Here is an 18,252-nt window from a genome sequence, read left to right on the forward strand (position 1 = left end):
TCTTCTATTACTCCTATAAAAATGAAAGTCTGTTTCGACTACAAATCAACACCGTTAAAGCTGTCGCCACCACACTTGGCAGGGTCACATTTTAAAACCCCGCGGAAAACCTTTTGCTACATGGCGAGCCAGCATTTAACATTCACATAATGACCCCCTCGTGAACACATTCACATGACCCGCCCGTGAACACATTCACATGATGACCCCCTCGTGAACACATTCACACGATGACCCCCTCGTGAACACATTCACATGATGACCCCCCGTGAACACATTCACATGATGACCCCCCGTGAACACATTCACACGATGACCCCCCCCCCCCCGTGAACACATTCACACGATGACCCCCTCGTGAACACATTCACACGATGACCCCCTCGTGAACACATTCACATGATGACCCCCCGTGAACACATTCACACGATGACCCCCCCCCCGTGAACACATTCACACGATGACCCCCTCGTGAACACATTCACACGATGACCCCCTCGTGAACACATTCACATGATGACCCCCCGTGAACACATTCACACGATGACCCCCCCCCCCGTGAACACATTCACACGATGACCCCCTCGTGAACACATTCACACGATGACCCCCCCGTGAACACATTCACATGACCCGCCCGTGAACACATTCACACGATGACCCCCTCGTGAACACATTCACACGATGACCCCCCCGTGAACACATTCACATGATGACCCCCCGTGAACACATTCACACGATGACCCCCTCGTGAACACATTCACATGATGACCCCCCGTGAAGACATTCACATGATGACCCCCCGTGAACACATTCACACGATGACCCCCTCGTGAACACATTCACATGATGACCCCCTCGTGAACACATTCACATGATGACCCCCCGTGAACACATTCACATGATGACCCCCCCCCCCCCCGTGAACATTCACACGATGACCCCCTCGTGAACACATTCACATGACCCGCCCGTGAACACATTCACACGATGACCCCCTCGTGAACACATTCACACGATGACCCCCTCGTGAACACATTCACATAATGACCCCCCGTGAACACATTCACACGATGACCCCCTCGTGAACACATTCACACGATGACCCCCTCGTGAACACATTCACATGATGACCCCCCCCCCCCCGTGAACACATTCACACGATGACCCCCTCGTGAACACATTCACATGATGACCCCCCCCCCCGTGAACACATTCACACGATGACCCCCTCGTGAACACATTCACACGATGACCCCCTCGTGAACACATTCACACGATGACCCCCTCGTGAACACATTCACATGATGACCCCCTCGTGAACACATTCACATGATGACCCCCCCCCCCGTGAACACATTCACACGATGACCCCCTCGTGAACACATTCACACGATGACCCCCTCGTGAACACATTCACATGATGACCCCCCGTAAACACATTCACACGATGACCCCCCCCCCCGTGAACACATTCACACGATGACCCCCTCGTGAACACATTCACACGATGACCCCCTCGTGAACACATTCACATGATGACCCCCCCCCCGTGAACACATTCACACGATGACCCCCTCGTGAACACATTCACACGATGACCCCCTCGTGAACACATTCACATGATGACCCCCTCGTGAACACATTCACATGACCCCCTCGTGAACACATTCACACGATGACCCCCTCGTGAACACATTCACATGATGACCCCCCCCCCCGTGAACACATTCACACGATGACCCCGCCGTGAACACATTCACATGAACCGCCCGTGAACACATTCACATGACCCCCTCGTGAACACATTCACATGATGACCCCCCGTGAACACATTCACATGAACCGCCCGTGAACACATTCACATGATGACCCGCCCGTGAACACATTCACATGATGACCCCCCGTGAACACATTCACACGATGACCCCCTCGTGAACACATTCACATGATGACCCCCCGTGAACACATTCACATGATGACCCCCTCGTGAACACATTCACACGATGACCCCCTCGTGAACACATTCACATGATGACCCCCCCCCCGTGAACACATTCACACGATGACCCGCCCGTGAACACATTCACATGACCCGCCCGTGAACACATTCACATGACCCCCTCGTGAACACATTCACATGACCCGCCCGTGAACACATGCACACAGGAACACGTGGCAGGCACGGCTACATCTTGACAGATGCTGTAACGCCTTTGACCCCCTCCTGAATACAGTGATTGAGCCACTTTACATTCACAAAATATAGCCGCAAGTACCCGGGCAACGCCGGTGATTTGCTGCTAGTACAGTATAAGCGCGTACATAACATGCAAACGAGCGTGTTGTGCATTATTAAACTGCGTATACGCGTATGCACTATGAAATAAAATTATATATACGCGTGCACATTATGAAATATAACGCTCTGTACGCGTTCGCACTATGAAATAAAACGTATAGGCGTGTGCATAACGAAATCTAACGTATACGTGTACGCATTGCGAAATATAATGCAATATACGCGTCTACGTTATGAAATATAACGCTCTATACGCGTATGCACTATGAAATCTTACGCTATATACGATATGCACTATGAAATACAATGCTTTATACGTGTGTGTATTATGAAATATAACTGCGGGGTGGCGCGAGCACGTGTGTGGGCTGTGACATCACGCGGCTTGCATCAGCCGCGTGACGTCACTAGGGAGGAGAGCGCAGCGACCAGACCCCTCACCGCGTCTCCATCACAGCGAGACCCTCACAGCGTCTCCGCCACAGCGAGACCCTCACAGCGTCTCCGCCACAGCGAGACCCTCACAGCGTCTCCATCACAGCGTCTCCGCCACAGCGTCTCCGCCACAGCGAGACCCTCACAGCGTCTCCACCACAGCGTCTCCACCACAGCGAGACCCTCGCAGCGAGACCCTCACCGCGTCTCCATCGGCCCCACGTCTGCGCCTCGTGCCGAGTCCACGAGGCGCCCTCTCGGTGAGGAGGAGGAGGCGCCATTCATTCTCGAGCTGCGAGCTGCTGATGGCGCGGATGTGCTGCGTGTGATGGGAGTGGTGGTTGTTGTTGATGGGCCTTGTCGAGTCGATGCCGTGTGTTGATGTTCCCCGTGTCGTCGTATTCGTGAGCAGTGCGTGTTGCAGGGCCTCCTTTGTAGACGACGTTGATGTTTCGCTGCGTGGATGGTTTTGGTGGCCCGTGTGTTTATACACCTCGTGTGTCGATGCCCTTTGTGTGTTGGTGGGCCCCGTTGGAGAGTTGGAGAATCGGGTTGTCGGCTCTTGTGTGAGGAGGGTTCACCGAACTAGCACCGAGAGCGTTTCAGAGGTGGTGGGACTTTGATGAAGCCGTCCAAATCCACCAACATGAACTCGACTCGACTGTCGTGCGGTGAGTGCCGGTGACTGGGGCGGGGTGAGTTTCTGTCCTGGAGCCTCACTCGGGGCGCGATGCGCAGATGCTGAAGACTGCCTCCACGTCATCTTTGCCGGGTGTTGTTGTCGTCGTCTCTCTTTGGGGGTTTCCTTCCTCCTCTCACAACATTACAGGTCTGGGCAGCATTTAAGGACGCCGCGTGTTTTAACACGTGAAGGTGTGGTCGAGTGTAACCATTAGGAGACGTCGCATCTAGAGGTCACACTTAAACATGAATCTCGCGTAGACAACCCCTTGGGGTGGCCCACCTCATTGCCAAGGTGTTCGGGGTTGTCTGGACACCTGACCACCACGAAGAGTCGTAGACGCAACACTCGACTTGACAACTTCCCCCGACACAATCTGCTGCGTCCATGCTCAGTGAAGTGGCAGCGCGCCGTGGTCCTCTGTGCGAATGCGGCTAACGAGACGATGTCACCTTTGTCATTCGTGGCGATGCTGACGCAGGTGCGACCCGGCGCTTTACCAGCGCTGCCATGGCACCAACTCTGAGTGCCAGCGAGGTGCGACAGAAGTTCATCGACTTCTTCAAGAAGAACGAGCACGCGTACGTGCACTCCTCCTCCACCATCCCAGGAGATGACCCCACGCTGCTGTTTGCCAATGCCGGCATGAACCAGGTGAATTCCCAGCCCCGTGAGTCGTTGTGAATGTCCAGCAGGTGGTAGGCGGTGTGTGCTTGTACCTGGGGCACTATAGCTGCGACCAGAGCTTCCTGTGGCGGGTGGCTACCATACAGGAAGCATATTTTCAAACCAAGAAATATTTGTATCCACGAATCAAGGTTGAGGAAGAGCCCCAAATGTATTTTTGTTTCTTGTCACCAAATATGCTGGTGGTTGTAGATAACAAAAAAATGTGCCATTGCATGAACATTTCTTTCTCGGCCTTATAGAAGTGAAACAAACAAGGTCAGGAATGTAGCTTTTTGCATAGGTTCACTCAAAGACACTTGGTGCCTTTGGAGAATGTTTTGTTCTGTCTTTTCCTTCTACAGTTTAAGCCGATATTCCTCAACACCATTGACCCATCCCACCCGATGGCCCAGTTGCACCGCGCGGCCAACACGCAGAAGTGCATCCGCGCAGGCGGCAAACACAATGACTTGGATGATGTGGGCAAGGACGTCTACCACCACACCTTCTTTGAAATGCTGGGCTCCTGGTCTTTTGGAGATTATTTCAAGGTAAGAGCAGCGGTGTGACACCAGCGCACAGCGTTATATAACCTCCACAAATGTGAATGTCTAGTAGTGAGCATACATCAAGCTGTTGCGAAGGCACGCTGCTGGCATTCGGGCCATTAGCCCATTACATGCCCAAATCCACATGGCTGCGTGTTCATTGGTTTCGCTTGTTGTTAGCATACTGAATTTCATGGCTTGTTACAAACAAGCTCTCCTAGAATTCAGCCTCATGCAAGTTAATGACTAACATTGAGATTCAAGCATCAAAGCACCACCCCTATCACTGCAATGTGTCAAATTGCCAAGTCATAGGATCGTACAGTCCTAGTTTCTGCCCAAAGGCCAATTTCTACACCAACCTCTCCTGTAATTTGTAGACCAAGTTTGTCAATATTTCCAAGTGATTGTGCACCCTTTCACAACCACAACCTGGTGCCCACCCCCCTTGGGGTTCACAATGACCTCCTCCCATTGGAAACCGACGATGAGTGGTGCTGCACGTGTGGTGTCCCTAGAAAGAGGCGTGTGAGATGGCAATGGCGCTGCTGGTGGGAGACCTGCAGCTGCCCCTCGAGCGTCTCTACGTGACCTACTTTGGTGGAGACGAGACGGCCCAGCTGCAGCCCGACCTGGAGTGCAAGCAGATCTGGCTAGACCTCGGGTCACGACCGCACTCTTCCTACAGTGTCGCGATCACAACATACAATGCAGTACAATGTCATTTACAATACCTATTACAATGCGATGTGTTTGCTTTTATATTCAGTATGTTCTTGCAGAGTATCTCTGGGTGCTTTACAATAAATAAATAAGCTCTAAGCCATTGCCCAAGCAATGCAGCTAATAAATAAGCCATCTCAAACAAATATTATTTTATTTTAAATATCTGATTGTTTCAATATTTATGGCTTGGAAAAGATTTCCAGAGGCAGGGAGCACAACTACATTTTCTTACCCCTCCTGTTTTTAGACGACTTCTCAGTACCATTAAAAGTTAAGCATTCACTGCTATCAAGGAGCACAAAGTGTCAGCAGTTCCTGTAAATAAAGTGCCTCAAGATGACGCAGGGCCTAATAAGGACGAAGCATTAGTTTAAATCGACCACCAAGCATGCAGCAAGACCAACAGTGTCGCAGGCAAATTTCTGACTGTGACGCATTCCTGAGTGTGGCCTTGAATGTCCTGTCTGTGTATGCGTGTGCCTACAGTGTGGCAGAGGAACGTGTGCTGCCAGGCAGCATGAAGGACAACTTCTGGGAGATGGGAGACACTGGACCATGCGGCCCCTGCACTGAGATCCACTTCGACCGCATTGGAGGACGAGATGCGGCACACCTTGTCAACCAGGACGACCCCGACGTGCTGGAAATCTGGAACCTCGTCTTCATTCAGTTCAACCGGTGCTGCACACGCATTGCTGTGTCCATGCTCCCCCGAGCGTCGTTTGTATTACTGCTTCGTCATCTGCACAGCCCTCTCCATGGGAACTAAGATTGTAAAGATGCGTGCGTTGATTAAAATCTATTCTTAAGATTGCTATCCATGCATCGAATATTGTGTGAGCAAATATATAAAAATTTCTGCAAATTATATGCAAATGCTGCATGTGGGTTAAAGAATTGTGAAGAAACTACAAACGAGATGGAATAAATTAAAACATTACAAAATTAACGGTAAACACAAGACAAAAAAGAATAGTTTCTCAAATTGAATTGTAACCCTGAATCATGGCAAGTGATTTCATTGCTGAAGGGTTGAATTGTTACTTGGTGGAAACACCTGTCCATTGCATGACAGGTGTTTCCACCAAGTAGGCAGGTCAGGGGTGAACACGTGCTCATGGGGACCGCGTGCGGGTGCAGGGAGACGGATGGGAGTCTGCACCCCCTGGCAAAGAAGAGCATTGACACGGGAATGGGTCTGGAGCGGCTGGTGTCTATCATGCAGGGCAAGATGTCCAACTATGACACCGACCTCTTTCAGCCTTTCTTCCGTGCCATACAGCAGGTATAATCACACTGCATGCCGTCCGTTCCCCAAACCCGTGAACAAAAGTAATTTGTACTTCAAAAGTATTTTGTCCAAAGCCAACTGGTATTATAACAAATGTATTTGACATCACAATTCATAATTTGTTACCTTCGGATCACATCGTCATGTAGATATAATGTAAAACGTTAACTATGCCCCTCAACCCAACAGAGCCAATCGTGTCACATTATCACGTTGGCAAATGTGCCAATTGATTTGGTGTTTCGGCAAAACTGGAGGAGGAACATATATATGCAAACAACAACATTTTGACAATTTTGTACTCGACTTGATGCAATTGGCTTTGGACAATTTTGTAATGACCTTTCGTTGGAGTATACATCCAGTGTCACCATGTTTAAGTAAGAGCTCAATTCTCGCGTGAAAGAGTTTCCTGGTCCATCTTTAGTAGGTGCCTTGACTGCCATCAGGACAGTCGGTGGGGGTAAGCAAATTTTATAATGAGAGTTGATGGCTGGTTCATTGGTTGTGATTGGCAGGTTAGATGAGTGTAATAATATAGTGAATTGGTACAGTAGCCGGGAAAATATACTATCTTTAATTATATTCAGGTGTTGTTAATGAAGCTAATTATGAATAATTTCGGTTGTGAAAGCATATGTATTAAAACAGTATTTACTCTTGATTTATGATGTATTATAGGTTTCTCCTTGAACTCAGTTTGTGCTCTGAATACTATATTCTTATTTTGCTCTGATTTATATTTGCTTCATTTAATTTATTTTATTGCTTTTGTGTAATTTTGTTGACTCGGGATACTTTTGCAAATCCAACTCTCGGTCACTTGTTCTCACTTGGGTAAATAACCTTCACACCTGATTACTCTACCAGCATGTATCTTTACGTCTAAACGTGAACACATTCGAGCGGCGAGGTGTGGGGCTGTGCGCGTGGTTCGTATTAAAGTGTTCGCTTGTGCGCGTCTGCGTTGTGTCTCCGCGGGTGGCAGGGCACGGGAGCCCGGGCCTACACCGGACACGTCGGCAAGGAGGACGCCGACGGCATTGACATGGCATACCGCGTGCTGGCGGACCACGCGCGCACGCTCACCATTGCCCTGTCCGACGGGGGTCGACCCGACAACGTGGGCCGCGGGTCAGGCTCCTCTCGCACCGGGCACTCGCCCCCTTCACCGGCTGTGGCTCCTTCGGCCCTAGGGCTTTTGGGGCCGACGGAGGATCACAGGTCCGGTCTCTCGTCTCCCGTATGCTTGGCACAGGTACGTGTTGCGGCGTATCCTGCGTCGCGCGGTGCGTTACGCGCACGAGAAGATGAACGCGAAGAAGGGCTTCTTCTCGACCCTGGTGGACGTGGTGGTGGAGACGCTGGTGAGGAACGTCCCGGTGTTCCGCGCTCACTCTCGCCGATTGTTGAGTAACACGGATTCGCTTAAAATTAGTTACACTCAGTGGTGCCTGATTGTGCCTCTGTGAAAATAATTGTCACTGTATTGAGTTAATATCCGGCTGGGCAGTTCAACGGTCGAGTGAGCAGCTTGTAATTGGTAAGTTGTGAGTTTCAATCTTGGCTGGGACACTCCCAGCCAAGATTTAGCCCCTCCTCGCTCCTGGGGTCGATAAAATAAGCACCATGTAAGGAAGTCAACAGTGGTTCTGTAGACTTGCCCCCACTATAGGAATGTGATATATTCCCCACTACCTTGGGGGGCTGTACACCAGTGCTAAGGAGATGAGCACCGCCTCAATGCTCATTTGAACAGCAAATCACCTTGACCATCATTGTTTTTATGGATTGTCAGTGTATTGATGTATTGATGTCAGACCTGTGCTGTCGTGTGTCTTCATTACTTGGTGGCTGCAGGGCGACGCGTTCCCAGAGCTCAAGAAGGACCCGCAGGCTGTGAGAGATGTCATCAATGAGGAGGAGGAGCAATTTCTCAAGACGCTAAGTCGTGGGCGGCGCATCCTGGAGAGGAAGATCCAAAACATCAATGACAATGTCCTGCCTGGTGAGTGTGGGACTGAGCGTGGCTCCTTTGTGTGTGCCATCTCCACCGACTGTCCTCTTTGCCCTCCTTTGTAAGTGTACAAAATCACTCTCACATTACTCTAAACAACATTAATAACATAGATGTGCAACTTACCTCAGCCACAGATGGAGTGATGACATCACAGCAGCCATATGGCATAGGGACTTCACGATTGCCATGTTGCATGGGGGTTGTCATCTTGGCAGCTGATTGGCGGGTATAGCAGGAGTGTTGGCAATCCCTGATGACCACTGCTGCATGCTTAGCGTTGCGATTCCACTGAGACGCGCACAAATACCCTGCGTTTTTCACTGTGCAGTTTCAGGACCTACGCCAATTGCTACTTGGTGGATTTTATGCATATCTTCTGTACCCTTAGTTGGTTTGGTTCACTCGCATGGTTTGGTCCGCGTGCACGTCACAGGCAGCGTACACATGCCTTTTGAGGGCCTTGATATCAAACCTGGTTTAACCGACTCGATTCATTTCTGGGTCCAGGCTGCAATAAACAAACGGTTCAGCAACCCACAAGAGCCACACTGGCGGCAGTCCTCTTCCTGCATGCCCACGGGGATTGATTCCCACCCCGGGTGCAATTCTCTATGGAATTGGTATCTTCACCCCGTGTCCAGCATTCATTCCTCCCAGGTTTTTCGGTTTCCTCCTATAGCTAAAAATAGACATTGTCACTGGTGTTGGCCATGCAACCCACTGCAGTGCCCTCTTGGAAAAAAGAAATGTTGGACTCTGGATATCTTTGATAAACAATTATTGTATATCACAGATGCCCCGAAAGAGGAATTGAGATCAGACGTGAACATGTTTTGAGCCTTTGCTTTGTCCTTTTGTGTGCGTGTGGAACAGGGGACACGGCATGGCTGCTGTACGACACGTACGGATTCCCCGTGGACCTAACTGGGCTCATTGCGGAGGAGAAGGGGCTCACCATCAACATGGAGAGTTTTGAGCAGGAGAAGAAGGCTGCCCAGGTAGGCCGAACCACCAAGCTGCATAGTTTCATAACTGGTACGCCCCCAAGAGCAAGCACACATTTACTTGTTCTGGTGCTCAACTCTTTTCTGGCCGCACCTCTTCATTGATAACTGCGTCTGGGCTGTGACGTTTGCAGCTGAAATCCCAGGCGCGAGGCTTTGGAGACGAGGACCTGATTATGCTGGACATTCACGCCATTGATGAGCTGCGTGAGCGGGGTCTGCCGCCGACCAATGATGCACCAAAATACAACTACAGCGCCGATGCCAATGGGAACTATGGTGAGATGAGGGGCTCTGCAGTCACTCATCTATGCTTCTTGCAGCTGCACAGAAAATATTTCCTGCTCCCATGAGCGTTGAGACGGTGCCCACCTCCTATTTACAGCCCTGAGCTAGTGGTGGAATTTCCTCATTCCTATGGCAGAGACAAGTTATTTCTTGCAAAGTGACACTTATTGTATCGAACCCAGAGGTATAATGGGCTTAGTCAACCCTCAATCAGGATTTAAACTTACGACCTTACGATCAGTCGGCCTACCACTGAGCAACGTGGCCAAATTTACAATAAGACATGAATTTTAAATATATGTATAATGTGTCTGCATCTTAATGCAATTTTTGTAATTTCATGAGGGGTCTGCTGTTATGTAAAATTGATGTCATGGCTCCTATTCTCTCGGTCCCATTTATTTTGTGAGGTCTGCTGAGGATTGTCAATCAAGGAGATGTTGACCACAGCACTCGTGTTCCAAGCACGTCCTTCCGTTCTCACCCACGTAATCGCGATGGAATAGAGGTGTGGTGCAGGATTAAATGATTGTATATCTATCTTGATGTGAAGCTTTCGTGACTGCAGGAATTCATACTCTTTGGTTCTTTCGGTAAAGTCACGTAGATAGAAAAATAACAAAAAGATCACGACGTTTCGATCGCAACACAAGCAATCGTCTTCAGGTGAAAAAATACAGCAGGTGGACTGCTGAGGCAGGAAGAAATGTAGCGAGAGAGCTACTGCAGCCAAAGGTTATTTACGTTTGAGGTGGGTACAACCCAAGGATAAGTGGGTGGGGCTAGAGATGGAATTTGCAAGTCAATGTAAGAGGCTCGGCGTACCTCGGCATACCTCGGCTAATCCGAGGGGGAGGGAGGGGAGGGGGAGGGGCTGCCGTAACGGGCGAGAGGGTGGGGGTGAAATTCAAAGAGGGAACTGGGTGAGAGAGAGAAAAGAAAAAAGATCAAACTTAGCAAACTTAGAAATGTAATGCAACTCCGAGAGTCGGCCAATACAACAGTTAACATTTTACCTGGTTGATCAACATCCTTCCAAAGATTGCTAAATTTGCATCCATCTTCTCGGTTGAAGTCATATCTCTAGCCCCGCCCACTTACCCTTGGGTTGTACCCACCTCAAACCTATATAACCTTTGGCTGCAGTAGCAGCTCTCTCGCTACATTTCTTCCTACCTCAGCAGTCTGCCTGCTGTGTTTTTTCACTTGAAGACAATTGCTTGTGTTGCGATCGAAACGTCGTGATCTATTTGTTATTTTTCTATCTACGTGACTTTCCCGAAAGAAACCAAAAAGTATGATTGTATATCTGTGAGTTCGTGCCATGTGGACGTTTGTTTGACATTGAATTCATGCGTGCATGACGATGTAATGCGCGTGTACCTTGCGTGTGTGGAGACTTTGAGAGAGTGGTGGCAGAGGTGATAGCGCTACGCAGAAACAAGCAGTTTGTGGATGAGGCAAGTTCTGGGAAGGAGTGCGGCATGCTGCTCAACCAGACCTGCTTCTACGCCGAGCAGGGAGGCCAGATCTACGACGTGGGCTACATGGTCAAGGAGGACGACAGCGAGGATGTGAGATTACATTTTTCCATCTTGAATACTCCAAATACTGTGCACTTTATCATTATTATTAAATATATTCAACCAGAAAAACCTCACCGAGTCTCAAGACCATTTTTTGCAGGGTCCTGCCATGTTTCCCAATTGAATAAGTTGAGTCATTTGTGAGTCATATTGACAGTGACGTTGGCACACATGGCCTACCTTTTTTAGATTGACATCAGGCGATCCTTAATCTCCATTGTGAAATAGGCGGCACATCGTGTTTGTGGCTAATACAGTGCTAACCAGGGGGGAGCGCGACAAACGCGCTACCGCTTGGGTATTTCACCGCCGAACAACATGTACGTTTATACAACAGTGCATAATACTACCAATACATATTCTTGTCTTAATTTTGTTATTGACAATTTCAAGAGATGACATGCAAGGAGAGACCAGTAATATTCCAGGTGTTTTTAATCTTGCAGGGCCAAGTATGGCCAACTCGTGTGGAGTGGTCTATGAGTCACAGTTTGCAAAGTGACCACTTTCCTGATCTCTGCACACCAGAAAACGGAGTTCACAGTGAAGAACACGCATGTGCGTGGTGGCTACGTGCTGCACATAGGAATGTTGTATGGCAACATCAAGGTCGGGGACAAAGTCACCCTCTACGTGGATGAGGTGAGCACACCAACAAAGCTGTGTAGAATTGAGAATTGTCCAGTAGTCGATACGATCTAGGAAGCGCAGTGTTGCATGCTTTCTTGTCGTGTACAGATGGCTTACATTGCCATTTTGTTTTGCAACTGTCGAAAGCAATATTTACTGATCTATTCTCTCCGGAACTCAGTTGTTGGCTTCGACTCTTGAAAAGCCTCTGGGCAGGCCCTCTATGTTGTTTGATGTTGATGCACCACCCCCATCCTGCTTGCTACTTATTACAGGCGCGGCGCCGGCCAATCATGAGCAATCACACGTCGACGCACGTGCTGAACTTTGCGCTGCGGGCCGTGCTGGGCGAGGCTGACCAGCGAGGCTCCCTGGTGGCACCCGACCGCCTGCGCTTCGATTTCACCGCACGTGGCGCCATGACCACTGACCAGATCCAAAAGACTGAAGAGATTGTCAACGACATCATCCGGCAGGCCAAGGTGCGGCGCTGCGTCTGCGCCCCGCACGGTAGCTCTTGTCGTGACGTGTCTACCAGAAGACTGGTGTTCCCACAACCCTGTTACCACAGATTTCCATAACCAGTTGGTGTTCAGTTGTTGCACGACAATGTTATCCAAATTCTCTCACATTACGTTCATCAACTCTGCCTCATGTGCAGTCAAATAATAGATTTTTTTAAAGTTTGGAGGTATGACACACACTCAAGATCAAGATGTGGTCGTGGCAATAACCGTTGATGCCACCACACCTTTCCAACGTTTTCTGCCCTCCGTCAGATCCCGCCGCGCCTGCACAGTCGACGCGGGATCTCCAGGAGAATCTACAACGAAACGCATGCACGAATGTGCGATGCCGCATTCTGCTTAGCATGGGTATGCGTGTGCGGTGTGTGCAGCCGGTGTACACGGCGGATGTGCCGCTGGCCGAGGCGAAGGCGATCGCGGGGCTGCGTGCCGTGTTCGACGAGACGTACCCCGACCCCGTGCGCGTCGTCTCAGTGGGCGTGCCTGTGCCCGAGCTGTTGGCTGACCCATCTGGCCCTGGTGGTGCTCTCCACTCGATCGAGTTCTGCGGTGGCACGTGGGTCGACGCAAAGCATATCGGCTAATTATTGCCGCTTTTTGTATCCTTCGTCTTGCCATGCCTCTTCCTAGTGACATTGAAGGCACTCTTGGGAAACAGGGAAGCGCCTCATACTAACAAAGATGCTGTGCTACTCTGTGACAGGCATCTGCAGAACTCTGGCCACGCTGGATCTTTTGTGATTGTCACGGAGGAAGCCATTGCGAAAGGAATCCGTCGAATCGTCGCGGTGACGGGAACCGAGTCCACAAAGGTGCGTGCAGATTCCATTCAGAGTGCAATCCAACAGCAGTTGCCACCAACTTGTAAGTGCATGCATTCTAGTGAGGTTATAATAACAATATAATTTTATATTGCGTCATGCTAATTGCATCATTGCATTTGACAATGCTGTGCATTAATTATATATAAGGTTACAATCAACAAATCGTTCAGTTCAACAATACGGCAGTCGCATGGCCCAGCGGTAGCGCGTCCACAACTTGTTGCAAAGGTTCAAATAGGGTAGGCCACCGCGGTTAATAATACTTGTGTTTTAGCTGTAAAATACGTTGCAGAATTTGCTCTGTTAAAGATTCCATGATGACATTTGAAGATTTGGCGATTGTGTGCCGGCGTCATGGTTAAAATAAAAAAAATTACTCACTAGAAAAACTCAGCAATTGTCACCCCCGACTACAAACGCTTAGAAGAACCCTCTCTGAAAAAAGTAACGAGACTCATTGAGTCTTTCTTGAGTTAACGGTTCAAATAGCTGTAAAGTAATGGTGTTCATGCAGGCGACACGCAAGGCTGACGCCATCCAGGAAGCCGTGGCGGCGTTGGCTGAGAAGGTGAAGGTCGAAACCGCCCCCAACAAGGATCTCCAGAAGGAGATTGCTGACCTAGTGGAGGTGAGTTTTGGATTGGCAGACTCACTTGGGAAGATGGTCTGTGGCTAAGTTGTTCATGAATTCATTTACATATCTGCTACATCTGAAATACTTTCTCCACTAGGTCCTGGGCCCTGCCACTATTCCTCAGTGGCGCAAGGACAAGCTGCGCGAGAATCTGACAGCACTCAAGAGGACAATGGATGACCTGGACCGCGCCAGCAAAGCCGACCTCCAGAAGAAGGTGCCTGGCCTCTTTTCTCAGCACCACCACTATCTCCACTACTTTTGTCAGGGTGCGGTGACACGGCCCAGTGGTAGCACGTTCGGCATTTGTTTCAGAGGTTCCCTGTTGGAATCTAGCAGGATGCCCTGGTTAATACTTTGAGTGTATTAACCATAACATATGCTACGTCTGCTTCACGGTGGACGTTAAAGATCCTGTCACGTTATTTTAAGCCATTGGTTGCGAAAGTCATTGTCCAAATTAGATAATATGCTAATGCTCCAGATAACTCTTGCAAGTGAAACTGATCTGGTCTCTTGTGTTCTCACCTTGTTAAATAAACTAAACTTGAAAGCTACTGCGACATTACTGCAGACAATGTAAACATAGCTCCCTTCATGAAAGCCTTGCGCTATAGGAATGACGCAGATATTAAATGTACAAATAATTTGCTTTGGCTGGCTGTACGATGAGGAACCCTGCCATAGAAATGCACTTGTCTTTATTATGCTCAAGTCATCTGTGCTACAGGTGCCTGAGAGAATCTTTAGTGTGGATCAGAATTCCAGCTAAATAGACAGTGGCCAGAAACAAATTCCAGCGGAGGGAGCTGGTAGGAACGTTGGGTTGCTCGGTCAATGGCCAGGGTCAACGGCAGCGTGGTGTATTCTGCAAATATGGCCGACTGTGAGGGCGGGCACAAGCCGGCGTGAGTAGGTTAAACGTTGAGTTTTATTAGGGCACCACGGGGTAACCAGCCCCTCCCCACCCAGCCCCACCCCTCCCACCCCCCACCCAGCCCCACCCTCCTCACCCAGCCCCTCCCCACCCCTCCCACCCCCCACCCAGCCCCACCCTCCTCACCCAGCCCCTCCCCACCCAGCCCCTCCCAACCCTCCCCACTCAGCCCCTCCCCACCCTATCCACCCAGCCCCACCCCTGCCATTTTTGGATGCACGATGGACGGACACAATAATCCCCTGTGGGCTGGTGTAACTAGGAGGTTCCTACCGGTATAATATTGTGCTCTGCTGAGGTGGCTGCTGATAGGGTTGCCCTCTGCATTCCAGGTGTTGGAGAAAACCAAGCAGCTTATCGAAAACAGCCCCAACAAGCCACTGGTCATCATGGAGATGGATAATGGTGCATCTGCTAAGGTATAGTGCTAATCAGAGCTCTTGGGCAGACTTTGGAAGTGGAGAATTTGATAAATTCAAGGCTTATGTGTCACAGAAAATAGCGGCTGTATGATAAGTGCCTCTAAGCATAACATTGCTTCATTGTTTTACGTGCCAATGCAGTAGTATTGTTAAATTGCTCTGTCTGCCTAGGCCCTGAATGAAGCCCTCAAGTTGTTCAAGAGTCTCTCTCCTCAAACCTCCACCATGCTGTTTGCTGTGGATAATGACGCTGGAAAAGTCACCTGCCTGTGTCAGGTCGCAGAGGTCAGTTTAGTTTGTAGTCTCCTCACGATGTGCCTTATGTTCCTACTTTGAAGAGTGATGGATTTTGGGCAGAGAAATTAACAGATGTTAAGCGAGTGTACAACACACGCAGTGTGGCTCTGTTAAACTGGCGTATGCGTGTGTGCAGGAGGCAGTGCACAGCGGTCTGAAGGCGAGTGCATGGGTGCAGCACGTCACGCCGCTGCTGGGAGGCCGCGGGGGTGGCAAGGATGTGTCGGCCCAGGCCAGCGGCACAAACACCACAAGCATCCCCGAGGCCATCAGCCTGGCACAGGAGTTTGCACGACTCAAGCTGGGCGAGGGCGTGTAACACATGCGGCAAGCGACGTACAGATTTAAACCGCTAATGCACAAATCCCGGTTGCGTAAACGGGGCACCAGTATTGCACATTTGTCCTTTCCACCACGCACAGGCCAGAGGTACTTTAACTTTTCAGTAACAAGCAGAAGATCCTTGCACTCCACAGCCACTGCACCAATGTTGTTCATGCAGAACTCGCACACTCGGCCATTCCACTCAGTGCTCGCCCTCGATGCCTGATGACGTTCATTTTTATAATAATCAAATGTCACGCTCGTACTCTGTATTGCTGCTGTTAATTTTTGGTAATTGTAGGTGTTATTTCTAGTTGACATAATTGACATTACATTGAAAACAGATTAGAAAATGTGCAGTCAATTTTTTCTTTAAAAGTTTATGAACACAATATTGTGCATTCTCCTAAGCATGGCTTTGGCAGATTTAGTTTAAAGGACGTCACCATTAACCAGTGCACAATTTGTTGAGTTGATCATTCCCTGTGCTTGGTGGTGCTTTTGCAATTGGACAGGGATTTAAAATGTCTGCATGAATGTTTGAAAGAGGTTCCATCGTGGTGTGAAGACCTTGACATGGATGGAAACATTTTCACTTGCAAGTGCAAACTATAAACTTCCTGTAGTCCCACAACGCCTTTTACGAGCAATGCAAAAATGCTCAACTGTGTTAAGTTTATAACGATCTGTTGTGTGAATCTACATTGGCGTTTAAATCTGAGAAAGGCCGTTGACATGGAGTGACCAACCTTGTGTAACAGGTGTGTAATGCGCTTGAACATGAATTACGGGTTCAGCGACTTGCATAGAAAGTACTAAATTGTACACTGAAAACTTGCTCATCCTGCCCGATGTGTCATCACTTGAATATGTTAGGATATAATTAGTTTATGAAATGCAATTTTGAATGTAAATGTGAAGTTTGCAAGCTGAAAGTCTCTGATGCATCTACATGCAGCTCCCAGCCCATCGCACGAGTTGCCATCAGCGTGACAGGACCTGAGCGCCTTGGTTTAAATGACCCCTTTGATTGAAACGTCTGCTCGAAGCCTTTCATCTTCACCACTGACGGTGAACCCTGCTGCAGGTATTGGTTTTGGATAAATAACCGCAAGAGCTGCATGTAAACTGCAATGCAAAGGCCCTTTGGGAATGTCGGGATAAATGTTCAAACGGTGCCTGTGGGGCCTTCTAATGAAACTTCTCAAATGAAACGCTACTGATGTGTGTTGTCCCTTTACAACTGACGTGCCGATAGCCAACTCGCCCAGAGAGTGGGAGGTAAGACGATGGGAAGTGATGGAGAGAAAATACAGGGAGATGAGGTAATGGGCGGAATGAGGACTTGAGGTAGCGATGGCAGATGCGTATATCGAGGCAAGAGTGAGAGTGTTGCGTTAACTAAACTTGTTTTAATTACCAGGTAAGGCCCACTGAGCTATATAGCTCGTTTTCAGAAGCGACGTGGCTCCAAATGATAGCGCAACGGAATGGCTGATGTGGAAGTTTGTGAGCCAAATACCCGGAGAAAAATGCACGCGACCATGGGGAGAACTTGCAAACCAAAATATACAGCGTCAGGACCGGGATCGAACCCACGGCCTGTATACGAGGTGAGGTAGTTAACATTGCCACCATTCATGGGATACGAGATTGTAAAAAAAAACTAGAGTGAGATGAGACGGGGAGACAGTGAATTTGTGTAAATATGTGCTGATGTACAGGAATGGGAAAACGGTGATTTCGGAGATGAAATCCGATGTGGATATGTAGTGTCTAAATGCAGCAGCGTCTCAAGAACCTGTACAGAAACTGCGCAAATCTGTGGAGGCTGTAAAGCATAGGCCGAGGTCAGATTTTGACCTTGCATGGGGGCAGGGCTATTCGACAGCACAGAGGGATGAGGCAAGGAGTTAAAGATTATTGGGGTAGCAGAGAGCGAGCAACCTGCCGCTGAGCAAAGCCTGACTGGGGACTTATAGAGAGCGTTGGTTTCTGGAGCAGAGTGGAGGGGAAGAGTGAGAGGAGCATGCATGGACGGGGGTAACGCTGAAAGGGGATAGTGTTTGGAGGGGAGCGATAGAGAGGGGCGGGGTCCCCACTACT

At 49.3% G+C, this 18,252-nt stretch overlaps 1 protein-coding gene across 2 annotated transcripts; it reads left to right on the plus strand.

The window, feature by feature from the left end:
• Positions 1-2,691: 2,691 nt before the first annotated feature.
• On the plus strand, positions 2,692-17,360 carry AARS1 (alanyl-tRNA synthetase 1). 2 transcript variants are annotated; one of them, XM_078863893.1, is made up of 21 exons: positions 2,693-2,997; positions 3,901-4,073; positions 4,451-4,639; positions 5,155-5,300; positions 5,849-6,040; positions 6,503-6,647; positions 7,642-7,787; positions 7,912-8,020; positions 8,514-8,661; positions 9,547-9,671; positions 9,812-9,956; positions 11,364-11,539; positions 12,080-12,193; positions 12,457-12,663; positions 13,080-13,264; positions 13,412-13,520; positions 14,047-14,160; positions 14,264-14,383; positions 15,436-15,522; positions 15,697-15,810; positions 15,959-17,360. In XM_078863893.1, exons 2-21 carry the CDS (start codon positions 3,930-3,932, stop codon positions 16,139-16,141), a joined length of 2,898 nt encoding a protein of 965 aa, XP_078720019.1. In that variant the 5' UTR covers positions 2,693-2,997; positions 3,901-3,929; the 3' UTR covers positions 16,142-17,360. The 2 variants fall into 2 exon arrangements, with proteins under 2 accessions (XP_078720020.1, XP_078720019.1); XM_078863894.1 differs by lacking the exons at positions 13,080-13,264; positions 13,412-13,520; positions 14,047-14,160; ... (2 more) ...; positions 15,697-15,810; positions 15,959-17,360 and having other exon boundaries at positions 2,692-2,997; positions 11,998-12,193; positions 12,457-12,590.
• The last annotated feature ends 892 nt before the right edge of the window (positions 17,361-18,252 follow it).

The sequence above is a fragment of the Lampetra fluviatilis genome, chromosome 17 (assembly GCF_964198595.1).
Source record: "Lampetra fluviatilis chromosome 17, kcLamFluv1.1, whole genome shotgun sequence".
Lineage (NCBI taxonomy): Eukaryota > Metazoa > Chordata > Hyperoartia > Petromyzontiformes > Petromyzontidae > Lampetra > Lampetra fluviatilis.

Coding starts and splice junctions, on each gene's coding strand:
- AARS1 (XM_078863893.1), top strand. CDS start 3,930: ATGGCACCAACTCTGAGTGCCAGCGAGGTGCGACAGAAGTTCATCGAC. Junction 7,788..7,911: donor CCCGACAACGTGGGCCGCGG/GTCAGGCTCCTC, acceptor TGCTTGGCACAG/GTACGTGTTGCGGCGTATCC. Junction 14,384..15,435: donor AAGCCGACCTCCAGAAGAAG/GTGCCTGGCCTC, acceptor TCTGCATTCCAG/GTGTTGGAGAAAACCAAGCA.